The sequence below is a fragment of the Phyllostomus discolor genome, chromosome 13, assembly GCF_004126475.2.
Source record: "Phyllostomus discolor isolate MPI-MPIP mPhyDis1 chromosome 13, mPhyDis1.pri.v3, whole genome shotgun sequence".
In the NCBI taxonomy this organism is placed as follows: Eukaryota; Metazoa; Chordata; class Mammalia; order Chiroptera; family Phyllostomidae; genus Phyllostomus; species Phyllostomus discolor.
The window spans coordinates 12,356,140-12,382,157 of NC_040915.2; the positions used below are offsets into that span (position 1 = coordinate 12,356,140).

The 26,018-nt window shown below is 43.4% G+C and overlaps 2 protein-coding genes across 2 annotated transcripts; one reads left to right on the top strand and one right to left on the bottom strand.

Annotated features, from left to right (window-relative positions):
• Positions 1-1,508: 1,508 nt before the first annotated feature.
• On the bottom strand, positions 1,509-25,897 carry DNAJC18 (DnaJ heat shock protein family (Hsp40) member C18). The gene is made up of 8 exons (XM_028528079.2): positions 25,644-25,897; positions 23,554-23,740; positions 18,177-18,322; positions 14,326-14,511; positions 13,530-13,639; positions 11,852-11,961; positions 9,786-9,958; positions 1,509-4,922 (listed from the first exon to the last, which is right to left on the bottom strand). Exons 1-8 carry the CDS (start codon positions 25,681-25,683, stop codon positions 4,798-4,800), a joined length of 1,077 nt encoding a protein of 358 aa, XP_028383880.1. The 5' UTR covers positions 25,684-25,897; the 3' UTR covers positions 1,509-4,797.
• LOC114509646 (60S ribosomal protein L28-like) lies at positions 17,159-17,675 on the top strand. Its single transcript, XM_036014761.1, has one exon. It carries the CDS (start codon positions 17,214-17,216, stop codon positions 17,424-17,426), a length of 213 nt encoding a protein of 70 aa, XP_035870654.1. The 5' UTR covers positions 17,159-17,213; the 3' UTR covers positions 17,427-17,675.
• Positions 25,898-26,018: the final 121 nt, after the last annotated feature.

Genomic DNA, 26,018 nt, shown 5'->3' on the forward strand with positions numbered 1-26,018 from the left:
TAGGCCATGCTAAGGACTTTGGTAATTATTCTGGGGGCAAAAGAAAGCTACTGAAATATTTTAAGCAAGAGGGTGATGTAATTTATGCTGTGAAATGATCTGTCTAGTTGCAGCAAGGTGTGCGTGCTGGCGGGGCTGGAAGTCGATGTACAGAGACTACTTATACTCGTGAGGCTACTGCAAGTTTTTATTGGAGGAAGCAGATGATAGTTTAGGCAGATGGTGTCAGAGGAGATGGAGAGTGTAGATGGATTTAGGATGTTCTGGAGGTAATACTGTCGGGACTTAGCAGTGATGGAGGGGATGTGGTGAAAAGGCTGTTTTGGTAGTTTATTGCTGCAGACTACCACAAAACGTAATTAATGACTTAACACGACAACCATTTTATTATTTGCTCATGAGTCTGCAGTTCGAAGAGGGCTTGTTGGGACAGCTAATTTTTGCTCTGCCCAATCAGCTGGCATAAATAGCTCATATGTCCATGATCTTAGTTCTTGCTGCTAGCTCAGTCATTTGGTTCTCCTTTGCATACCTTCTTCATGTGGTTAGCTTGGTGGTCTCGGGGAGCTTGGACTCACATGGCAGCTGGCTTCCCCTAAGTGTAAAAATGGAAGCTGCTAGCTTTGCCACATTCTGTGGATTAAAGATCAAAGGCCAGCCCAGATCAGAAAGTGAACCACGCAAGGGGTTGAATATTAGCTGTGATCCATTGTGGGACAGCAGATCAAATCTGCTAGTTTCCTGAGCTTCTAGCTTTTGTATTTGGCTGATGATACTATTTATGGAAATGGGAGCACTCAAGACGTGTTGCTCCCATTTTCTCCATTAAAAAAATAAATTGTCGTACTCTGTGAGAAGGGTGGCTATACTCCAGGTTTCTCTTCCTTATTAGAGTTGCTTTCACTGATCCCTCATAATGGATTAAATCTCTTTGTTATACATTCCTGAGGTTCCCTTGGTATCCCCTTTGATATTCACCCTCTGGGGAGCATTGTCAAAAGTTAGGTTCCCCATTAGATGTGAGCTCCAGGAGCCTTGGTGCTGGTCTCACTTGTTCCTGATTCCCATCCCAGAAGCTCAGCTCACCTGACATGTGTAAATCTCTGTTGAATTGAATCTCAACTCAATCTTTCTCCAAATGACAGGGTAGTCTGACCAGTTAGGCTCTGGAGAACCCAACTGAAACATATACTGTTTCTTTTAACCAAAAGGTTTCCTAAATACAGGCCATTAGGGACAAAGCCAGCAAGGAACTGAAATAACAGCTGATTTTCAGATGCTAAGTAGTTTTGACCTGTCCACTGGCTGTAATATACTGCAGCCGCTGTTTTCTGATAGAAAGCACAGAACTAGTGATGGCACCAAGGCTGCCCATTCCCACTGAAGGATGAGAGAGGACCGGGAAAGAGGTTCTCTAGTCTTCAGTGGCTCCAAAGGAGTCAGGCAATATGCGGTGCCCAAGGGTGCCATGGGCAAAGGTAAAGGGACAAAGGAAAAACATAAAGCCATTTTTTAAATATAAAATCATTTAATTTCTTTCTGGGCTAAAATACACTCAGTCCAGATGCAGATCAGGTGACCAGATTTTTCAGGATTTGGACTCCTCTAGGAGCTGATTCCAACTATGTCAAACCTGGCTCTGGTCACAGAACATTTACATTTTTAATTCCAAATACTGAATGGGATGCAAGTGATGTAATCATACCTAACACATGGTACATAGTTACTTGGTGGTCACTGCATGAGGTATCAACAATGCAGGCTCAAAGAATAAGATGTACAGTAACTTGGCCCTTCCCCAAAACAGATGTATTAGGAGACTAAGGTTACACCTTAAATGAATCCAAAATAAACACTGATTAAGTGCTAGCTCCAGAGAGGAGCAGTGCATGCAGAGACAACTTGTGTGTGTGTGGCCGGTTGTAACAGAAAGCTGCTCAATCCCAACAGCGCCTTCTCACAAAGCCAGTCCTGAGCATGAGGGTGAACATGAGAATAACACAGAGCTTGGCCAGGCTGCTGGACCCCACGTCCCAGTGGGGTTTGGAGTTTGGTGTAATTTCTAAATTTCCAACAGAAAGCAGAGCCATTGTATTTTCTTACTGGTCACTTCTTCCAGGCTGTGAGGCCTGGAGCTGATTGATCAAGGAAGTTCACACTTTCTGGTTTGAGCAGATGAATCCCTGGGTTGCTAATCTGGGGACACGGATGCCTTCCAGCTGTGGTGTCCCTTGTGGTGACGATTTTCATGCTCCCCTCCTCACTGCTGATCATGCAAAAAGCACTGTCACTTGAATGACAAGAGCTTCAGTGTTTGCTTTAGCCTCAAGCCCTATTTCTTAGCCGCTCTCCCAGCACACATCTCCAACCTGCGCTAATGCTCATAGGCCCAGTCTAGAGCTGCATGCCAAGTTCTGCCAGCAAGAACAAGCCTCACCTAGAGAGCAAATATATGACTAGGAAACCTCCCAAGAGATTAGGCAAGAGGAAAGTGCTTACTTTTACCACCATGCAGACAACCCATCTAAACTTATAACCCGGGAAAGTATAGTTTCACAATATTCTGGACCGTACCAAATAGATTCATCTATCCTTCAACCAAATGAAATAGCATTCCCTTGAGGAAACCAGATGTGAGTGTGGTGGTCTACTAGGCAGTAAATAAAACGGCACCCTCAGCATTATAAAAACAGGCGATAGGCCTGACATTTATTGGAGTTAGTGTTGCCTCTGTGTCGTACCATCACAGATGACTAATGTCTGCCCCGAAATCCGTAAAATGTGTGACTGCGCTTCGTGGGCATCGAGAGCAGGGTCTTTTTTAGCCTGTCAAGTCAGTTTAATTATGGCCCACTTTCTAGCAGGGGTTGGGGGTGAAGAGAACGTTGATTTTTGTGTGCACAGGAAAACCTTCCATAAGCCTGATGGGCTCACAGGCACGTTTTACCATGTAAGTCCCTTCAGTCATTCGGAGGGAATCGAGAAAGCCCCCAAAACCCAGGAGGATAGACACAGTTGGGCAGCAAAATCTGGCTGTCTCTGGAGCTGCTCCCCTTCCCCACAGCTGAGCGGTTGTCCCCAGCAGCTGCTAACGCCCCACTCTTTACCTCTGGAGGCATCTCCTGACCCAGTGGCATGTGAACCATGCCAGACACATCTGTCTGAGTCCTGGCCGGGTATCCGAAAGGAGAAGCTCCACCCTGGAAATGAGCTTTCGTGTTGAATCTCCGTCCAACAGGGACTTTTCTCCCATCCTGAGGAAGATGAGTGCTGGCAGCCGCCGCCCACTGACCCTTCCAGGCTCAGATTCCTGGTAATCTAGGCAGCTCAGTCTGGTGGCTTGCATCTGCAGGAAGGCCCAGCACCACGTGGCCTGGGCAGCCCTTCCTCGTCACCAGGGGGAGGGCTGGCTGCCTGCCTTTGAGGGGCCTTGTGTTCTGTATACTAAGTTGGTACAGAGTCTTGGTTCCTAATGACTGGGGGAAACATGTCCTGATGGATGAAGGACTGCCACAGAAAGGATGCAGGGTCACAGGGTGACCCTCCATCTGGGGGGACAGGAGCATTCTTGGGGGAGATTCTGCTTTACCAGTCTGGCTAGAATCACCTGAGAAATTGGGATGATCTCACACTTTCTACTTGATAATCACACTACCATGTAGCTCTGCCACTATCACTTGTGTGACGCAGGCCAACCATTCATCCCCTCTGGGCCAGTATTCTCATTCATAAAAATGGGGATAACATGTCCACTTCACAGAGCTGTGCGGAGGGGAAAGTAAGAAAAGGCATGTGAGAGCCCCTGCTTCATGCTAGGCACTCAATAAATGTTGACTAGGTGAAAAAACATCTCCTATCACGGACTACAGGGCACTGGGTTGGACAAAGAGACTGCTGGGGCCAACACCAGACCCCCACGGCCATGGAAAGAAGGTCTCTCCCCCGATCTCTAGGCACGAGCAAGTAGCCCAGTCAGCCGGCAGTGCCAGCTCCTCTGCAGTCTCACCACTGTACGTCTGCGGGGTGCGGGGGCCCAGTTTCTGTGATGTGGCAACAGGAAGTGACAAAAAGGACATTCTCTGGGTACTACGATGGACTGAGAAGTGGAGACAAAGTGTTGCCTTTTACCTTCACCCCCGGCCCCTACTTCCATTGAACTGTTTCACTCAATTGCTTTTAATTTCTGGAACCCCTCTGCAAGAGAGAGAGAGAGTTAAGGAAGTAGAAGAAGAAACTCAAATCAGGCATTTTGCTAATACTTCTGAATAGAGATTCGACAAATACTACTGACGGTAATAGTTTACTTTTCTCCACATTCCCCTTAGGAAATGGAAATGTGAGTAGGAACACGTTCCAAAGGCTGGGCCCTGGGGAAGACGACGACTCTCGTGTAGGGGGAGGTATAATTCTTGGTGCACTTTGTGAACAACTAACATTCAGCTGCTTTGGCTATGCCTAGGAATGACTGGTTAGTGAGGAAGGGAAGGAAGAAGACTTGAACCTGCTGTGGGATGCCCTGAACTACACTCCTAAGGCCCGGCAGGTATAGGGTGGGAAGGCTGAATCCAACGTGTTGCCATTAATTCAACTTAGAGGAACTGTTTCCGGCCCCTAGAGCCAATCCCAGGAAGGATTCTGTGGCCAGTCTGGCTCCATGTTCAAGTGCCTCTAACTCAGCCCACCAAAGTTAGCAAATTGTAAAATGTTCATCATCTCCTAGTTCTGTATTATCAAATGGAATTAGGAACATAAATAACAAGTAGCAAAACCCCGACCCTGCATAGAACTATCATCCTCTCAGCCCCCTCTGCGTAGGCCAATAAGTTTGGACAGTTTTTCACAGTTTTCAAGTTTCAGCGACTCGGCTTTCTCTTTCAGTCGTTCATCTCTGTACAATCCTGCCAAGTTTGTCAGCTCCGACTCTGAAAGATAAAAGAGGCAACCAATTCATCAAAAACACTCAAGCTCCTTTGCGTCATTTCGAATAGTTCTGAAATCAAAGTTCCTTTTACTTTATTTAATGTTTTCTCTTTCGATTAAATTTAAGAACCACTCATTTATTCAAGAAACACATATCAGGCAGCCATCCTCCACGAGGCGCTAAGGATTAAAGGACACCTGTGGGCCTGGAGTCCTCCAGTATCTCTGCTCTACTATGAAAGCACCAGACTCAGTTCTTATCAACAGAACATTTGGCACCAGACTTAGGAAGCCTGCATGTGTGCAGTAAGAGGAGACTGTTTCACAGTCTTCCTACGAATGGTATTCAGATGGCAGTTGGGAGAGAATGGACTCCAGTCGCCTGTGCCTGTCATCTGAAACAAAGACAGCTGCTTCATTCTTTCCCTTGTGTTGCTGGATCATAGCTCACACTCACTCACTGACACAGAGCCTGCTTCTGGTGGGTAGGCCTTCCATAGAAGGCCAGGTTGCCCGCGGCTTCCTTCATTCCCTCCCCACATGTGGGGTCCCTAACTCAAAGGCCAGAGGCAGCCTAACTCCTTTAAAAGTGAAATCATCTGGATCTGGTGACCGTTGTCTCCTTGACTAAATGAATTTCATTTTCTCTTAATGGTGGAGAAGGTCATTCTATTTTTAACCAGAATATAATCTCCGCAGTCTTCCCCAACTCAACAGTAGTTGGCGGCCTCTATTTTTTATTGTTTCGTAAAGTTTCAAAGACAGCCTTGGGAGGAAAGGCCTGAAAAGCGCCTCCAGAGACATGCTGTGTATTCACAGGATGGCATGCTTGGATGGGCTGCGTCGCTTCCGAAAGCCCCCGACAGCAGGCAGCTACGCGATGTTTAAGGGACCATGCTTGTGAAAATGCTATTTTAATCATTTGGAAGTATGCTATCCATTCTTAATCATCTTGCTGACAGATTTTGTTTTTCTTGGTGGAGCCAGAGACACCTGTCTGATTAATCAGTGAACTGCCTGGAAACAGGAATTAATACTTAGACAGGGGAACAATGGGCATTGGTTTCTGAATAAGCTTCTATCAACACAAAACACCGTCTGGCATTTCTGCTCACAATGATTCTATTTACACCAAGTAAGGCCCAAAGTGCAGATTAAGTGCAGGACTCCAGGGTGAGGGGTGGGTATGCATGAAAACCCTCCCCCTACAATGAGGGCTCAGAGCCTGGGCCCTAGCTCAGCAGTTGCTTGGCAAGCGGCGAGTCTCCTAGGCTTCAGAACAATGTGCTCTCTTCCCTTGGTGCGGGTGCCTGCAGTGCCTGCTAGCCACAGCTTGCCTTGGCACGGTCTCCTTGCAGGTGATGGGCTTCATGGAGGAACATGTGCTGCACCCAAATGAAAGCCCTCCGCTCCTACGTCCTGCCCAGAGGGCAGCACTAACTCATCTTTCTCTGGCTTCTTTGGCTTGTGGGAAAACTGTTTAGGAGGCCTCTATAAAATCAGTCTGTCCCTTTGGTCCTCTGGAATCACAGTTACACCAGTGTATGGGACAGCTTCTGTGGCTTTGCTTTTCCCTGAAATGATTTCTGTAGGTATTTTTTCTCCTTCTTCCTTCTCATCTTTTTGTTTTTTGATTTCCTTAGGTTTTTTGCTTACGAAGCTTATCTAAATACTTCATTGCTTGAAATCTCATTCTAGAAAATGTCAAGGCTATTGATTCGTACTATTTTCTACATTGAAGACCACGGTAACAAGCTGGTGAAAGATAATTATGCATATGTGAATGCTTTTCTTAAAACGTCACACTGCTTTTCATAGAGTTCATTGAAACTGTGTTTCAGTGCTCCAGAGCTTGAGACTCCTGCCCCAGAGCAACGACTTTGCACAAGGTTAGTGATTCAAAACAAACCATGTCCCAAACCCCCACCACCATGCTTAGAGAAACTTCTCTCCAAATTGCTAGTGAACCCTTTTGCTTTTCAATGAAGCAAAAGGTCAACTCAGTGACTATGTTATGTTTGACAGGTTCGGTTAATATTCAATAACTTCTAAGGGGAAAAAATCTTTGGGAGGGACAGGATCGAGAGAACATCTTTTCTTCTTTGTAAAAGGTTTACTGTACCCTGAATGCCAGTATAATAGGTGGGCAGAGCATTGAGCCTTCAAGGTAAACTGACTTAGACAAGGTGCCAAGAGAATCAAGTCCCAGAGAACCTCTCCCGAGAACACTCTGTGCTAAAACCCAGATCAGAATCTTGACGGTGGAAGACCCCAACAGATCCCAGCCACCCTTATGATCCAGCCTAATGAGACAGCGCTGCATCCGGTCTAGCAAGGCCAGTCAAGGCCCGAACTCTACCAGGAACGAGGCACTTACTATGTGCCAGACACCGTGCTAAGCACCCATTCCATTTTCTGTAATCCATAAGATGTCTCTAGGAAGAAGTTCATTTACCCCCATTATGGAGCCTAAGCTTCGACCCACTCTGCTCCCCTGCTCCAGGGCACAGAAAGAAGTGCTCCTCCGCCAGACAGGGCGAGGAGCTCAGCTCAGCTCAGCTGGGCCAGGAGGCGGCTCCTGCCTGTTACTTTTGCCCATCCCAGCCCACTGGCATGGCCACTTTCCCCTGGCGTCAGGTTTATTTTCTAGACGCAGCTGTGAAGGAGAAAACAGGGCAATTAGTGTTCATAGTAAAAAATTACTCATAGAATTCACTCAGATTAAGCATTCTAAGGGAGAGCAGAGAAAAGAAATGAACAAAAGATTGAAAAAGACAATGGGTAACTTTGCTAAAACCGGTTTCCATTCGGTATTTTGCCAAGAGTGAACTTTGTTCTCAAGTGGGTTTATTTTTACCACCTCCAAGGGCTAAATTTAACCTTGTTGGCTGCACTTGCTGCTGGATCCGGAGGGCAGATGCTGCTCGTTCTCGAATGGCATTTGGGTTGTGTGGGGGCTACGGACAGTCACCGCCGTCCTTAAATGCCAGAAATAGATTTTTAAGGGGTTTGTGCTGATAACCCCGGTTAGAACCTGTGGGTACATGCATCATGTTTACTCACTGGATTTTTATTTATACGTCAAGAGTGCAAAAGCCCTGAAAATAGGCCTTGTGGGGGTGAGGGCAAATGTCTAGAGGCCGCCTTAGGTGCAATCCTTATTACGAGCTCCTTGGGTAGTTCCAGCTCGGGTATGTGCGCGGGTGTGTGTGTGTCTGAAGAATGTCAAATGCAGATTTTCATCCAGTTCTTGTAGAAAGCAACAAATTCAAAACCCTCCCAGGGCCCAAAACAAGGGGGGCTTTCAGGGCACACACTGTGGCCTTTATCAGATTTGGATCTACAAATATACGGCCTTTCTGTCTGAGGCCTTTGTCTTGATCCAAATTCTTTCCTGATTTTTGGAAACTTGTAGGATACTTCCTGAACCCTCTGACTTTTCAACAAAAAAAGCAACTTTCTCCTTTTGCTTAATTCCCCCTTATGCCCCAGAGTCATTGCCTACCATGCTCCTAATGCAGCTAAGAGTTCAGCTGGGCTTTGCCTTACAGATGTAGAGGGCAGAGACAAGGTCCCTAAGACCAGGGTTAGGACACTAACCCTGTTCTGTGAGTCCTAATCCTCAGCATTTTCATTGTTTTCCAGTCTTGAGACTCTTCTCTTCCAAAGACATTTGTTGAGCATCTGTTCTGTAAATAAGGACTGGGCCAGGTTCTGGCGACACAAAATTCATAAGATGTGGTTCTTGTCCTCAGACCCCACAGTCCAGTGCGGAGACTGACATGTACCTACAGAACACTAGTTCTGTGAGAGCAGCTCTGTGTCAAGGGGATGAGCAAAGTGCTTTGACAACACACAGGAAGGAGAGATTAGCTCAGGGCGGGGCTGGGATGCATGATGGGTCAGCTAGGGCTTAGCAGCACTGTGACAGAAGAGCTAATTTTATCAGACACTTTCAGATGTTTAATAATACCCAGTACTAAGGTTTTTAAAAAAATGAGTTAGAGTTTGCTTTCAAAAAATTAACGAAAGCCACATTTTATAAGAAAGTTACTAACAGTGCGTGTGTGTGTATAAGTCAAGTGGGATAAAAGTGAAACTGTTAGCTGAGAAACAGGGCTACGCTTGCTACCAGCACTCCCCGTTAACACTCATTGGAGCTGTAAGCCAAGTGGCTGTTGCTGTTGCCCAAACTGTCTCCAGAGAGGGAAACAGAGTGGCAGGCCTGCCCACACCCACCCTCACTGAAGGGGCAGACCCAGGGAGGGTGGCTTTTGCTCTGTGTCCATAGCTGACAGGAGAGGGAGGGAGGGGGCATGTGTCTCAATAACAAAAACTTATAAACCTTTGGTCTAGCTCAAAAAGTTAGGCTGGATCAAACAGATTTCCCTCTCGGGAATGTGGTTGGAATTAGGAAATTGGACCAAATCAGCTAGCAGCGAGAACTTACAGAGGAAGCTTGTGATAAAAGAAAAAGGGGCCAGTGACCGGTGGGACTGGAGAAGTTGGAAGAGCGACCACAGAAGACAAGGTTATGAAGGAGGAGAGCCTGAAGAAGCAAAGGAAGGCAGGTGCAGAGAGCAGAGCGGGAGCAGATGGGCAGAGAGAGGTAAAGGCTCAGAGACAGAAGGATCCAGAGGCGTCTAGTGCTTCCAGCCTAAGTTCCTAAGATTTCCAAGTCCTGGCTACACGTGTCCCGTCAATAAACGTCCCTTTTTTATAGTAGCCTGAATGGGCCTCCGTCCTGACTCTGTTCACGTAAACACGTGCGGCTCAAACAAGGAGAGAGGACTGATCAGGAAGCTGGGGGGTGCCGCAGGTTGGAAGCATGGCCCCCAGCGAAAGCCTCTTTAAGAGCATCTTACTTTGTTGTTTCTCCTTCCAGCAACTCGTCTGGATGTAATCAATGTAATCCTTCTCTATCGTCTTCTCCAGCTCACGCAGAGATGCTCCCCGGTAGACCTTGTCGAAGTTTTTATCCACAAAGTAAGGCACCTGCAGGTTCTGGGTTTCTCTAGAAATGGTATAGCCCAAGGTCCTAAAACCGGGAAAGAGAGGCTCAGGTAAGCTTGTTATATGTGGCCGCATCACTTAGCACTGGCCTCACAGACGTCATGATCACAATGACCTCTGCATAGGGTAGAGGTAGATATCATGGTCTAAGGCACCTAATGTTGATAATTTCCCTAGCAAAGTGGTTAGTGTAATGTTGTCATTGTTGCTCTTCCATGAACATTTTCACGCTGTGGGTTCAGCCTCAGCTGAATTCTCTTAAAGGATTCCTCTCTTTTATACTGTGTTCTATGCTAAAAGTACAATGCTAATGTTCAAAATTCAATTCGGATATTGTGTAGGACCTAGTGTAGTACCTGGTGCAACCGAGCAAATGCTGGTTGAATAAACTGTTACAGTAAACTATTTACAAATAAGCAATTAGCTCACACCCACCCAGCATCAATCTGTAGGACACAATAGAAAGTACTTCACACATAGCTGCTAAGTGAGAACTGCAACAACAACAACAACAAAACACAAGATTCCAATGATGCATCTAGGCTACTTCTGTGGGTCTAAGGTCTCCAATGGTATCTGGTGCTTAGAAACATTGACAGGTCTGGGTTAACTAAATTTTAACCATAAAAAAGTATAGAAGGGAACTCAAATTCAAGGTAAAATAATGTAGCAGCAATGTACAAGATACAAGCTGATTTTACTCAAGCTGGACAAATTCTATCTCATATGAGCTATACTTGACCTTTTCTCAGCCTCCTCCTTTGATCTCTCTCCTTCAGGAACTTGCTGAGTGTCCAAGAGCTCAGGCCGAGACCACTCCCACCTCCCCCTGGGGAACCGTTAGCAGTTTCCTGACTGCCCCACTGGCCTGACAGGAAAGGAGGCAGTAGCACATGGAGAAACATGGGAAGTCGGGAAATGAGGGTTTCAGGCCAGTGTGATCTGATAGCAATGACCTATCTGTGAGTCTCAGATTTCCTCTCTGTGAAATGAGGATATTGACTTAGAAGGATAGTTTTCAGTCTCCAGTGGTCACCAGCAAAGACTCTTCCTCCTAGGTATTGCCCAATGGACTGCATGTTTTAAGGTTTTTGTCCACTAAGCTATAATAATAAGTAATGGCTCATTTTCTCATTATTAATTTTTAGAAATAATGATGTTTGAACTTTAGCATGGACCAATAATAACCTGGAGTGCTTCTTCAAAGGCAGACGGCTGGCTCTCACCCTCATTTTTATCACCCTCACCAGTTTCTGGTTCAGTAAATAGAGAGCGAGGCCTAAGAGTCTGCATTTCAAACATGTTGCCAGTTGATGCTGATGGTCTGGGGACCAACTTTGAGAATTGAGTTCATTGAAATAATTAATGAAGAAATTAAAAAATTCCTATCAGGGCTCATAATCTTCATGCAGTACAAGCATTACAATGCATTTCTATATTTTCAGCAAAAGCAAAGAAATGTGATAGCTATGGTTTGATTATACGACCTTATCATAAATAAATGTCCTATTGCAATTCCTTAAATTTAAAATCAGTGATCTCAGCTACTATGTTCCCAGAGCCACAGGAGTCCAGCAATCCTATCACAAGCTCAACAGATCCTTTCTAACTTGAACACCGTATGATAAGGATTTAATCTGAACCTGGAGTTACTTTCTATTAATATTTCAGAAATCAGTTGTTGCTGTTCTGCAACTGACCAGATGATGTCGCTGTCAAACAAAACAATCCATGTCCTGAGTATACAGAAAACTACAGTATTTTTGAGTCTATGCACTATTATTATCCAGCTGTTGGCTTTAAACACAAAACCATGTTTTCCACAACAAAAGGTAAAATAAAATGTTAGTTATGTACAAGAAAAAACTTCAAGTCTTTCACCATTCAGATTGTTAAGATTTATAAATATTTGACTTACGATTTGTAGAATAGACTATATGGGGGATTAGTAGCTAGCAGCTGAGTAATGACAGATATAATCACAATCACAAGAACTGGAAGTAACTGGATAAATGCAGAATACGTAGTCTGAAAAAGAAAAAATATCTGGTGTAAGTGTTCTTCATCAATATAAAGCTTATAGGAAATAGGATTGTTTTCCTGAAGAAAATACATAATACCAGTTTGCTGAGAAGTACCGAACAAATCTTTGTTCTTTCTGCTGAGAAAGCTAAAGGAGGCCCACCCACAATCTGATTGACACACAGTAATTCTCCTGCATTCCCCTTTTCTAAGACCAGTGAAGTAGACACCTCTGGGTGGGTCTGCCCAGACTGACTCCCATGGGGCCATGTTAGTATCGCCCAATACTATATCACTTTGTTGCTTCGGCCACAGCTGAACAGACTAGGGGACGACTAACTCTATCAGGGATAATCACATTCTCCCCACTCCTAGGAATTTGGGATTGTGATTCATCATCATTTACTGCTAGGCAGTCACTCAAATGAAGGACACATACTCTTAGGCACTGGGGTCTGGCTGTTTACAAGGGTAAGTAGAACAAGCCAGGCTGATTAGAGAGAACACAGCAGATGAAAAAAGGTGGGGAAACTGGAGACAATCTGGCCTTAACTAGTCATGGAGCACAGTTGTGTGGGTGCCCGGCAGCACACATTCCTGGTTCCCATCTGTCGTGAGGTTGAGCTGTGCTTCTTACCCTTGAGCTTCATGAAACCCCTTTGATCCCTTACCTTAAACCCCCTTTAGTTTTGAATATTTTGAAGGTTAAAGATTTTATTTATTTATTTTTAGAGAGGGGAAGAGAAGGAGAAAGAGGGAGAGGAACATCAATCAGTTGCCTCTTGCACGAGCCCCAACTGGGGACCAAGCCCACAACCCAGGCATGTGCCCTGACAAGGAATCAACCTGCAACCTTTTGCTTTGTGGGACAACACCCAGCCAACTGAGCCACACTGGCCAGGGTGAAGGGGGTTCTTATTTTCTGCAGTCAAGAATACCCTGGGCTGGGAACCAAAGTGTCCCAGGTTCGATTCCCAGCCAGGGTACATTCCTGGGTTGCAGGCCATAACTCCCAGCAACTGCACATTGATGTTTCTCTCTCTCTCTCTCTCTCTCTCCCTCTCTTCCCTCTCTAAAAATAAATAAATAAAATATTTAAAAAAAAAAAAAGAATACCTTGGTCAAGGCACCCTAAAGGGGAAATGATTTCCTGGGACAGCCACTAAAGAATGGGTGGGGAAGGGGATTACCCTTCTGGTCTATCTGGGCCAACTATCCAGGTCTTCTTACCGTAGCTCCTGCCTTCCTAAAGCTCATTTCAGTAACAAACTTCAGTTTGAACTTCTTTTTTTTTTAAGATTTTATTTATTTATTTTTAGAGAGGGAAGGGAGGGAGAAAGAGAGAGAGAGAGAGAAACATCAATGTGCAGTTGCTGGGGGCCATGGCCTGCAACCCAGGCATGTGCCCTGACTAGGAATTGAACCTGCGATGCTTTGGTTCACAGCCCATGCTCAATCCACTGAACTATGCCAGCCAGGGCTCAGTTTGAACTTCTAACACCCGATCATCTACCATAAAGGCCAGCTTAGTACAAGTGTTTATGAGCAGCATTTCACCTGTCCTCCCTACGTACCTGAGGTTTATCTTCTTCCTCCTCCTTCCGTGTCTGCATCCTCTCATGTCGGTGCCGCCGGTGGTAATAGTGGGCATCATCTGTCACATTGGAAAACATATGAATATTTCCTGGAAAAGAAAGAAAAACCTTTAGTATGGGATATGGTAAACTCTCCTTCCTTGCCTTTCCCAAGTTTCTTCCTCCAAATTAGGTTCTCTGAAGGCAGAATATTGTCCCATCTCACCCCGCAGAAAAATAAGACAATAGGTAAACCAAGTGAACTACCTGGAGATGGAATGTACTTAGCTCCCTGCCTTTGTTTAAATAGTCCTTTGTAACCAGTGAGTGCGAGAACCGTAAAAGCAATTAAAGAAAGAGCATTTGGGCCCTGAGTCCTGTCTGACATCCTATGTTTGCTTCCTTGCCCAATATCAGAATCTTTAGCAGCAACGCATGAAATTCAACTTACTTCCTGGGCATTTAATTATCCCAATTTCCAACTTGCTGAGGGTGCTTTTCTAACTTTTATCTTTCTACAGCTGCTATTTTGCAATGATAATAATAATAGGCATTTTGCTACTAATTTATAAAGAACTTAAAAATATCTACTCCTCACAGCAGCCCTGTGAGGTAGGTATTATTAACCCCATTTTTCAGGTGAAGAAACAGAGTAAGAGAGACTAAGTTATTTGGTTCGAATCACGCAGAGTTGGAGGCTGGAGAGTCGCCTCAAATGCAAGTTCACCTGATTCCAAATTCTTGCTGTTTTCACCATACTCTTTTTTTTTTTTCATGACAATTCTGGGATACTAACCTGTAGGAAAGTGTCCTCCAAAGAAGACATTGAATAGCTCTTCTGGAGTGATGTCAGCTTCAAAGTCCCTGTAATAATCATAAGGTCTGGCTCGAGGGGCAGTGAAAGTCACCTGTTCGTCTCCATATTCATCATAGCGGAGTCTCTTGTCAGGATTGCTAAGCACAGCAAAGGCATTTCCTATTGCTGCAAACAAACAGAAAAGCACGTGAATACATAGTCTTGGCTGTAGCTGAAGGTAACCACAGTAGCAGCAATGAAGAGCCTGGAGTTGACTGGTGCTGGGCAGCTTCACAGGGACCTAGAGAGGTGCTTGGGCTTAGAAAATTCACCAAAGTGCTTGCCCTTGAAATTTTGCATGATCTAGTTAGAAAAGCCAGAAACGACACTGGACTCCAGATGAACTAAGAACTACTGCTTTCATTCATAAAAATGTGTTCTTATTTCACTTGAGAGCAATAGTTTATGGTTGGGAATAGTTCATACATTAAGTAGTAGTGTTCTAATTTGAAGTTTAGAAACAATTTTCTGAAGAAAATAACCAGTAAAATTATTGTTTGGCTAGAAGCAAAGTCCTTACCACAATCTTTTTCAGCTTCCTTTAGAAAATGGTCTTTAGAACTCTGGCTGGTGTGGCTCAGTAGAGTGAGCACCTGCCTGTGAACCAAACCATCACTGGTTCAATTCCCAGTCAGAGCACAGGCCTGGGTTGCAGGCCAGGTCCCCAGGAGGGGGAGCATGAGAGGCAACCATACATTGATGTTTCTCTCCCTTTCTTTCTCCCTCCCTTTCCCTCTTTCTAACAATAAATAAATAAAATCGTAAAAAAAGAAAGTGGTCTTTAGAAATCAAGAAATGTATCTCTAATGTCTCAACGAAAGATCAAAGACTGAATAGATTACAAATGTCATCATCACCTCTCCTCTCTATTTGTCCAATTTATTTCAAACATATAATCCATACCTCCAATTAAATACCCCCCGAATCTTTTAAAGGTATCCCCACCCCATCTCTGATTCAGTCAACACTATCAGAAACACAGAAAGAGCATTACTTTATGATTCTTTTACCAGGGGAATTGTTGAATGTTTACAGCAATAAAACAGCTAAGCAAGCAAACAAACAAACAAAAACCCTAAATAGAGTTGCTTAAACATTCACAGCCCTTGAAATCTGGCAGATACATGAAAGCAATGGCATCAGTCTGTGAGAATCTGTACATGAGGAATGTGGGTTTCCTGTGTGTTTCTCTGTAGAAACCATGGGGAGAACCAGATTCACCATGGCACATCATCTGAGGTAAATGGTGACTTTTTAAAATTTCTCAGATCCATCATTTTTTTACTTTTGAAAATTTCAAATCTACAGACGAGTTGAAAAAATAGTACAATAAACACATGTATACCCTTTACCTTGACTCACCAACTGTTAGCATTTTGACACTTTGCTTCCTTCAGTTCTCTATACATACATAAATACATACAATACATTTTTATTTCTTTTGCTGAGCCATTTGAAAGTAGGCTGCAAATATTATAACACTTTACCCCTAATATTTCAACATATGTCTCCTAAAAAGAAAGACATTCTTTACCCTGGCTGGTATGGCACAGTGGATTGAGTGCCAGCCCATGAGCCCAAAGGTTGCTGGTTCGATTCCCAGTCAGGGCACATGCCTGGGTTGCGGGCCAGGTCCCTGGACACATGCAACAGGCAACCAATTCAATGTTTCTCTCACACAACCAAGTTTCCCTCTCTGTCTTCCTCCCTTCCCTTCTCTCTAAAAAAGAATAAATAAAAGACCTTCCCCAATACCATTATGACAGCCAAGAAAATGAACATTAATTATCACCCAGGCAAGGTTTACCATATATTTTACACTTGGTTTCATATCTCCTTAGTTTCTTTTATTTATTTACTTATTTATAAGATCTTATTTATTTATTTTTAGAGAGAGTGGTAGGGAGAAAAACATCAATGTGAAAGAGAAACATTAATCAGTTGCCTCTTACACACCCTCAACTGAAGACCTAGCTGGCAATCCAGGCATGTGCCCTGACTGGGAATCAAACCAGCAACCTTTTGGTTCACAGACCAGTGCTCAATCCACTGAGCCACACCAGCCAGCACTCTTTAGTTTCTTTTAATATAGAATAGTCTCTCTAACTTTTTTGCTTTATGTTATATTAAATTTTTTGAAGAGTTGTTCAGTGTTTTTTTGTAGAATGTCCCATATTTTCATTGTTTCTTCAATATTATATTCAGGTCAAACATTTTGGCAACATCCTATACCACATTATGTAAGACTGTTTCAATATTGGTGATGTTGGATCATTTGATTAAAGTGATGACAGCTAGGCATCTCCATTATAAAGGAATCTCCCCGTTTGTAATCAATAAGTATTCTGGGGGGTGATACTTGACACCATGTAAATATCCTATTCAACAACCAACTATCACACAATGGTTTTAGCATTGATAATTGTCTGAATTAATGACTTCACTGAGGGTGAAGCTCTTAAGTAAGATTTTATTTGTGTGTTGGGTCCAAAATATTTTTAAAAATTTAATCCTTACCCAAGGATATGTATACTGATTTTAGAGAGAGAGGGAGGGGGAGAGCGAGAGCGAGGGCGAGAGGGAGAGAGAGAGAGAGATGTATGTGAGAGAAACACCGTTGATCAGTTGCCTCCCATATGCGCCGCAACCATGGATTGAACCTGCATCCTAGGTATGTGCCCTGACTGGTAATCACACCTGCAGACTTTTGGTGGACCAGATGGATGCTCCAACCAACCAAGGCACCTGGCTAGGACTCGAAATATTTTTTAAGAATATATTTCTGGCTCTTTCTGGCTCTGGCTGCCGCTGCGAGAGGAGCTCCAGCCATGTCTGCCCACCTGCAATGGATGGTCATCCGGAACTGCTCCAGTTTCCTGATCAAGAGGAACAAGCAGACGTACGGCACCGAACCCAATAATCTTAAGGCCCGCAACTCCTTTCACTACAATGGGCTGATTCACCGCAAGACGGTGGGCGTGGAGCCAGCGGCCGATGGCAAAGGTGTGGTGGTCGTCATGACGCGGAGATCTGGCCAATGAAAGTTGGCCACCTCCTACGTGCGGACCACCATCAACAAGAACGCCCTGGCCACCCTGAGCAGCATCCGGCAAATGATCCACAAGAACAAGTACCGCCCAGGCCTGTGCATGGCCGCCATCCGCAGGGCCAGCGCCATCCCGCGCAGCCAGAAGACCGTGATGGTGAAGAGAAAGCGGGCCCGCCCCACCAAGAGCTTCTGAGCACCCCCCTCCCCCCCAGAGCAATAAAGGTATCAGCCAGCTTTCTTCGGAAAAAAAAAAAAAAAAAAGATATTTCTGAAAGTACCATGGAAATCAATGGAAAAAAGATTACACAGATTTCTCACATGAACATGTTGGGTGCTAACAGAGGCTTAATGAACGAAGGGTCCCATGGTCGGAGAAGTTCAGGAATGCTGTCTAGGCCCTGCTTGCAAGCGGCCAATAGCCTGTAAGTTCCACAAAAGGAATCACGTTTGTTTTACTCACCGTGGCTCCTGGCACATAGATCTTCCACAAATATTTGCTGAACCAATGGGTAAGTGGTCCCAAAAGGTATTACAGAGAAACAAAATATTTTTTCCAAAAGAAATTAAGGTGACGTGAATGAAGACAGGAGGGAGCTAGGCTGATAATTGCTGTTTAAGAGGTGTGGCAAGGAAAAAATCCCTGCTATGGCTTCATAAAACAGTTACAGGGGAGGCTGAAAACAGGGTGTTATGACAGATCATCACAAGAAGGGCAGAATTAAGCATGAATTCAGGGTCAGACCTTTGAAAGCATCTGTTGCTCCAGGAGCACAGTTCTTGTCAGGGTGAAATTTCAGGGCGAGTTTTCGGTAAGCTTTCTTAAGCTCTTCATCACTGGCATCTCGAGAAACTCCCAGGATTTCATAGTAATTTCTGCATTTCTTAATCCTAAAAACACACATCAGAAACATAAATGTCTACAAAGGCCCCTTTTATACAATTAAATACAAAGTAGTATATTGATCTTCCTTCCAGCTTGTGAGCCCCAAAACAAACCTAGAAGAAAATTGCCAAACACATGAAGGAAACATTTAAAGTCATTAACAATGTCCTTCCACTGAGAGTGTAATGTCTTTCAAAGTAGTTTCACATCTGATATTTCACTCTTTCTATGTTCCTACAGGTAGCAAAGCAAGCATGCTAACCCACCCTGTCAAGGTGCAGGCTCAGGTCCTGAGAGTTGAACCATAGCCAGCAGATCTAGAAGGAACACCTGTCCACCCTATTTGTTTATATTTTCCCTTTCTCTCTCTTTATTCCTACAGCCATCTTTTTAAACTTTTTTTTTAAAGTTAATCTGAGTATATACCCATGATAGGAGAAAAATATCCAACAGTACTAAACTGAATGCAGTAAAAACATTTTCCACTCTCCCATTCCTTGTCCCCCGGGGCCCCACTCCAAGGGCAGCCGCTGTTAGAAGTTTTCCTCGAACCCTATGCCCAGAGTGAGAGTACATGTACAGGGGCACTTCTATTTTTTTTTAACCTAAATGGCAGGTTTTAGATAGTTATAATCACCTTTCTACATCTTGTTTTTTTTAATTAACAATTTATCTTAGAGATTGATCCATAACAAATAGAGATGAGAAGTATAGGGAAAGAGTTTAGAGTGGCAGTTCTGAATCTTCTGATCTCAGAAATATTTTATACTCTTAAAAGCTTTTGTTCATGCGAGTTATATCTATCAATATTTACCATAGTGGAATAAAAACAAAAATTTTTAAAACACAGCATGATGACATAATTATATAATCAGGTAGCTTTTCAAAAACTCCACTGTACAATCCTGAAAGAATAAGAATGAAAAAGCAAATAATGTGCTTGTATTACTATGAAAAGTTTTAAACTTGCAGATCCCCCAAAAGGGTCTTGGAGTTCCCAAACCACACTCTGAGAACTGCTGAACTAGAGCATGAAATGGGGAGTCAAAATGCCTTGACTGGGATCTGATCTTGCTGTGTAGTTGACCTCTGTGCCTCAGGGTTGTCTTCTGAAGTGGGCTAATAATGACAACTGTTTTCACCGAGTTGTTACTATTAAATGAAGAACTCATCACAGTGCTCCATACTCTTCTGTCTCTCCCTCTCTCTATAAAGTACTATAAAGTTCTATAAAGTACTTGTTTAATCTTTATTAAGCTATAATTCACATATTGCAAAGTTCACTCTTAAAATGTACAATTCAGTGGTTTTTAAAGTATATTCAGAGTTGTGCACCCCTCACCACTATCTAGTTCCAGAACATTCTCATCACCCCATAAAGAAACCCAGTACTCATTAACAGTCATCCCTCACTCTCTCACTCCCCAGCCTCTGGCAACCACTACTCTACTTCCTGTCTCTATAAATTTGCCTATTCAGGACATTTCATATAAAAGGAATATATAATATGTGGCCTTTTGTGTCTGGCTTTCTTTACTAGCATAATGTTCAAGGTTCATTCACATTGTAGCATGTAATTGTATTTATTCCTTTTTATTACTGAAAAGTATTCATTGTACGGACATTCCCCACTTTGTTCATCCATTCATCAGTTAATGGATTGTTCCAGGTTGTTTCCGTTTGAGGGGCATTATGAATAATGCTGTATGAACATTCATGTATAGGTTTTTGTGTGGAGATATATTTTTATTTCTCTTGGTATATTCCTAGTAGTGGGTTGCTAGGTCATATTCTATGGTTACTCTTCTGAGGAAATGCCATATTTTCCAAACTGGCTGTACCATTTTATATTCCTGCAAGTAATGTACAAGGATTCCAATTTCTCCACATTCTCATTAATACTTGTTATTGTTCATCTTTTTGATTATAGCCATCCCAGTGAATATAAGATAGTACGGTATCTCATTGTGACTTTGATTTGCATTTTCCTCATGACTAATGATACTGAGCAACTTTTCATGTGCTTATTGGCCATTTGTCTGTCTTCTTTGGAGGAATGCCTATTCAGATCATTTGCCCATTTTTCTTTTATTATTATCTTTTAAAGATTTTATATATTTTTTTTAGAGAGATGGGAAGGGAAGGAGAAAAAGAGGAAGAGAAATACCAATGTGCGAGAGATTCATTTGCCCCTTGCATGCCCCAACTGGGGACCTGGCCCACAGCCTAGGCACGTGCTTGACTGGGAATTGAACTGGTGACCTTTCAGTTTGCAGGCCAGCACTCAATCCACTGAGCCATACCAGCCAGGGTGTCATTTCCCCATTTTTCAAGTGGACTGTCTATTATTGAGTTGTAAGAGTACTTTGTATGTTCTAGATATAAGTCCCTTATCAGATATATAATTTGAAAATATTTTCTCCTGTACTGTGGGTTGATTTTTCACTTCCTTGATGTTATCTTTTGAAGTACAAAAGTTTTAAATTTTTATAATATCCACTTTATCTATTATTTTTTTGCTTGTGCTTTGGGTGTCATGTCAAGAATCATCGCCTAATCCAATGTCACAAAGACTTACGCTTATGTTTTCTTCTAACAGTTTTATAGTTTTAGCTCTTAAATTTAGGACTTACATTAGGTCTTTGAGTTAATTTTTGTATTTGTGTGAGGAAAGGGTCCAAGTTCATTCTTTTGTATATGGCTACTCAGTTGTTCCAACATTTGTTAAAGACGATTCTTCACCCCATTAAATTGTCTTGGTGCTCTTGTCAGAAATCAATTGTCGGACCTGGCTTGTGTAGCTCAGTGGATTGAGCATAGGCTGAGGACCAAAGTGTTGCAGGTTCGATTCCCAGTCAGGGCACATGCCTGGGTTGCAGGCCATGGCCCCCAGCAACCACACATTGATGTTTCTCTCTCTCTCTCACTCTCTTTCTCCCTCCCTTCCCTCTCTAAAAATAAATAAAATCTTTTTAAAAATCAATTGTCCATAAACATAAAGGGTTATTTATGGACTCTCAAAATTCCATTCCATTGATCTACATGGCTATCCTATCCTAGTCTACACTGTCTTCATTACTGTAACTTTGTAGTAAGCTTTGAAATTGGAAAATGTGAATCCTCCAATTTTATTCTTTTTCAAGACTGTTTTGGCTGTTCTGGTCCCTTGCGTTTCCATATGAATTTTAGGAACATCTTGTCAATTTCTGCAAAGAGCAACTGGGAATTTGATAGGGATGTGTGAAATCTGTTCATCAATTTGGTGAGTATTACATATTACCAATAATATGCCTTAGAATCCATAAACACAGGCTATCTTCATATTTATTTAGATATTGAATTTCTTTTAATCAAGTTTTGTAGTTTTCAAGGTACAGTTTTACTCTTGTTAAATTTATTGCTAAGCATTTTATTTTTTTTAAGGTGTTATAAATGAAACTGGTTTTTTTTTTAATTGTTTTCTTTTCCATTTTGGATTATTCATTGCTATTGTATACAGAGACAATGATTTTTGTATATTGATCTTGTACTTTGCAACTTTGATGAACTAATTTATCATTTCTAATAGCTTCTGTTTGTGTGTATTAGTGTATATATTCCTTAGGATTTTCTATACTAGATCATATCACCTGTGAATACAGTTTTACTTCTTCTTTCCAATCTGGGTGAATTCTATTTCTTTTTGTTCCCTAACTGCCCTGGCTTGGGCCTCTAATACAATGTTCAACAGAAGTGGCTAGAGTGAACATGCTTGTCTTGTTCCTGTCCTGTTTCTGATCTTGGAACACACTGCATTGTTCACCATTAAGTATGATGCTAGCTGTGGATTATTTGTAGATGGCCTTTACCAGGTTGAGGAAGTGCCCCTCTATTTCTACTGTGTTGAATGTTGTTGTTATGAAAGTGTTAGATGTTTTTTTATTTTTTATTTATTTTTATTTTTTTAAAGTATCATCTGTCCATTTTTTAAAGATTTTATTTATTTTTAGAGAGGGAAGGGAGGGAGAAAGAGAGAGAGAGAGAAACATCAATGTGCGATTGCTGGGGGCCATGGCCTGCAACCCAGGCATGTGCCCTGACTGGGAATCGAACCTGTGACACTTTGGTTCGCAGCCCACGCTCAATCCACTGAGCTATGCCAGCCAGGGCTCTAGATGTTTTTTTAAAGACAGGGCAAGGGAGGGAGAAAGAGAGGGAGAGAAACATAGATCTGTGAGAAAAACATCAATCAGTTGCCTCTTGCACATTTCCAATTTTGTCAATATTTAAAAAAAAACCCGCCCTGGCTGGTGTAGCTCAGTGGATTGAGCACAGGCTGAGAACCAAAGTGTTGCAGGTTCGATTCCCAGTCAGGGTACATGCCTGGGTTGCAGGCCATGACCCCCAGCAACCGCACATTGATGTTTCTCTCTCTCTGTCTATCTCCCTCCCTTCCCTCTCTAAAAATAAATAATTTTTTAAAAAATTAAAAATTAATTAATTAATTTTAAAAAAAGCTTTTGGCCTTGTTGCCTTTATCCTCTATTTCATTTATTTTTACTCTGTATTATTTCCTTCATTCTGTTTGCTTAGATTTAATTTGCTCTTCTTGTTTTAGTTTGTTAAGGTAGAAGAACAGTAAGTTATTGAGTGTATATAAGAATATATATAAATATTTATAGCCATAAATTTCCTTCTAAATATTGTTGTAGTTGCATTCCATACATTTCAATATGTTGTATTTTCATTGCCAATCATCTCAAAGTATTTTCAAATTTTCCTTGTGATTTCCTCTGTGACCTGTTTGTTATTTAGGAATATGTTGTTTAATTTTCACATTTGTGAATGTCACAACTTTCCTTCTGTTGTTGATTTCAGAGAACATACACTGTATGATTTTAATCCTTCTAAATTTATTGAGGCTTGTTTTATGACCTAACATATGGACTATCCTGGACAATGTTCCATGTATACTTGAGAAGACTATATATTCTGCTGCTTTGGGGTAGAATGTTGTATAGATGTCTGTTATATCTAGTTGATTTTCCCTGCCTCTCTTACAGTAGAAGCAGGACAGATATCTCAGATTACACCCTATTACTCGACTTCTACTAGTCCTGCCCCTAAGGCTAAGAAGCTATTTTGCTTTAATAACAACAACAACAACAACAACAACAATAGTCAATACTTATATAGCAAATTGTCTGTGCCAGGCACTCTACATAAAATCACTCAACTAATCCCACCTCAGGCTCACCTTTGAACCCCAAGCAGCTGCTCCTCAGTGTAAGTGGCATTCCCCTCACCCTGCCAGGTCTGATTCCACTCATTCTCAGACTTCTTTTCCTTTTGTGCCTTCATGCAGTTACAGCAGCCACAGGGGTCATGAGTTTCACCAGGTCTGTCCTCTGCGTATTTGTTTCTTCTAACTGCATCAATGTAAGCTGCAAAGCAACAGTTACTCCATTAGTCCTCAGTCTGACCTGCAAATCAATTTTGCTACCTGCCTAACCTATCTGGGAGGCTGCTTGTAGGCAGGAGAGCTGAGTGTGAGGGTGAGGCTACTGACATCGTGATGACTTTTAAGCATCCATAAAACAAATAAACACCTTCCTTGAGAAAACAATACTGAAAATATGGAAGCAACCATGAAATACTTATAATTCCAGAAACATGAAGCCATACCTAATAATGTCCATCATACCTACAGTGGTCAGTCATCAAATAATTTTGGCTCAGAGCTAGAAAAGGTGCTCAAGAGGTGTCTGCCCAATACCTTGCCTTTAGTGCAATGCAGGGGGAAGGCCTAGTTTTCTATGGTGCATGGTCAGAAGTGATATTGCTCATAAAATAACTTTTTTGTTGCAATGCCTCCCACCACTAAGATTTAAAGAAGAGATGAGTTCAATTCTTTCTAAGCTAACAGTAGTTAGAACTAATATGTACAAGACACTGGTTGGATAGATCAAGGAGAGGTATGAGTAAGATCTACTCCTGACCATATGAGTATTACAGTTTAAAGGGAGAGAATTTAATTAATCTTAACACCTACGGAATATAAAGAGGGCCATAGCAACCCAGTCAAAAAAAGGCAGAGTACTCATGTCCCATCTGGAGGATATGGAACATATTTTTAAAACATTCTTTTCCTGCCCTGGCTGGTGTGGCTCAGTGGCTTGAGCGTGGGCTGTGAACCAAAGAGTCACGGGTTCGATTCCCAGTCAGGGCACATGCCTTGGTTGTGGGCCAAGTCCCTAGAGAGGGCCACGTGAGAGACAACCACACACTGATGTTTCTCTCCCTCTCCTTCTCTCTCTCTTCCTCTCTAAAAATAAATATATAGAATATTAAAAAGAAAACATTCTTCTCCTGTTTAACATCCCTTAGTGACTACACATTGCCCCTTGTCCAGATTTCTTACCATGGGCCCGGGCTGTCTCCTGCCTCATTTCACCACATGCTCCTTTGCAGTCTATGCTTTAGCCAGTCCAAGCTCTGTGACCAGCAATGCTTTCCCTTCTCTCTGCTCCTTCTGCCCACCACATTCCTCCTGCAAGGCACTAACTACAATGCATTCTTTATGTCATCATTGTAACACTGTCTCCATAAGGCCTCCTCTGACATCCAGGCTGTGTTGACTGCCTTGTCAGTGTGGTTTCCAAAACTAGACCTTACTGTGTATAGCCCAGGACTTATTGACCCTGCTTTGTAATTGACTGTTTACCTGTCAAACTCCCTCAGTGAACTAAGAGTTCTGTGATCTCTGGAGCCCACGCCTGTCAAATTCCTGCTGCAAGATCAGCATAATGCAGGGTACATAATAGGTATTGGATCAATACTCTTTGCCTGACTGTAGGATGGAAAAAAACGGCCTGCCGGTCCTGGTGTGGGCTGCAGCGACAAGACCAACCCGAGACCAAGGATCAAGTGGCCCAGTTTGGTAGCGAGCATAAGGGGCCGGGTAAGTAAACTGCCGGAGACCCGCATTGCCCCGCTGACCCTTTGGCCACCCTGGTGCGGGCGGAGTCTGATTGCCCAGAGGACCCTGGGCGGGGCCGCGCCGGGCCGGGGCGGGGCTGGGGGCCGGAGGCTACGAGGCATCACAGATGACTCTGGGCTCCGGGCCTCTTTCTCCGCTTGAGCCAGCGTTCTCAGTTTTGGGATCCCGGCCCCTGCCCTGAATGGTCCACCACCTCCTCATTTGGAACCCTGCTCAGGCTCAACATCTCATAGGCCTGCATTCTTCACCTCAAGCCCAGGATCTCAGCTCTCGGGTACCTTCAAGGGCCCCATCCCTGATCGCTCCCAAACCCCGCTCTGTCCCACCCTGTGGCCAGGACCTGGTACCTTCCGTCCAGCGCTCCCCGCTGCCCAGAGTAGCTGCCATTTCTGGTTCCCAGTCAGCAGGTCAGCCGAGCCTCTCCGGCGCCTGAGGCTAAAAAAGATGAGGGGGGCCTGGGGGAGGGGGCAAGAAGCGTGGGGCATGCTGGTCATTGTAGTCCAACCCATTGAAGCAGCGGGACATTGGACTACAACTTCCGGCAGTCTCCGCGAGAGGGACAGTTGGAGATGCAGTGGAGTAAGGGGCTCTTCCTTTGGAAGCGAGGCCTGTAGAGGTGCGTTGTTGCTAGTTGACTGCTGCGCGGCTAGTGGCTCACAGTAGGGAACTGTGACCACTGTGGGCAGCGCTGTTCTTCTGAAGAATGGGGATAGTGGCTTCGT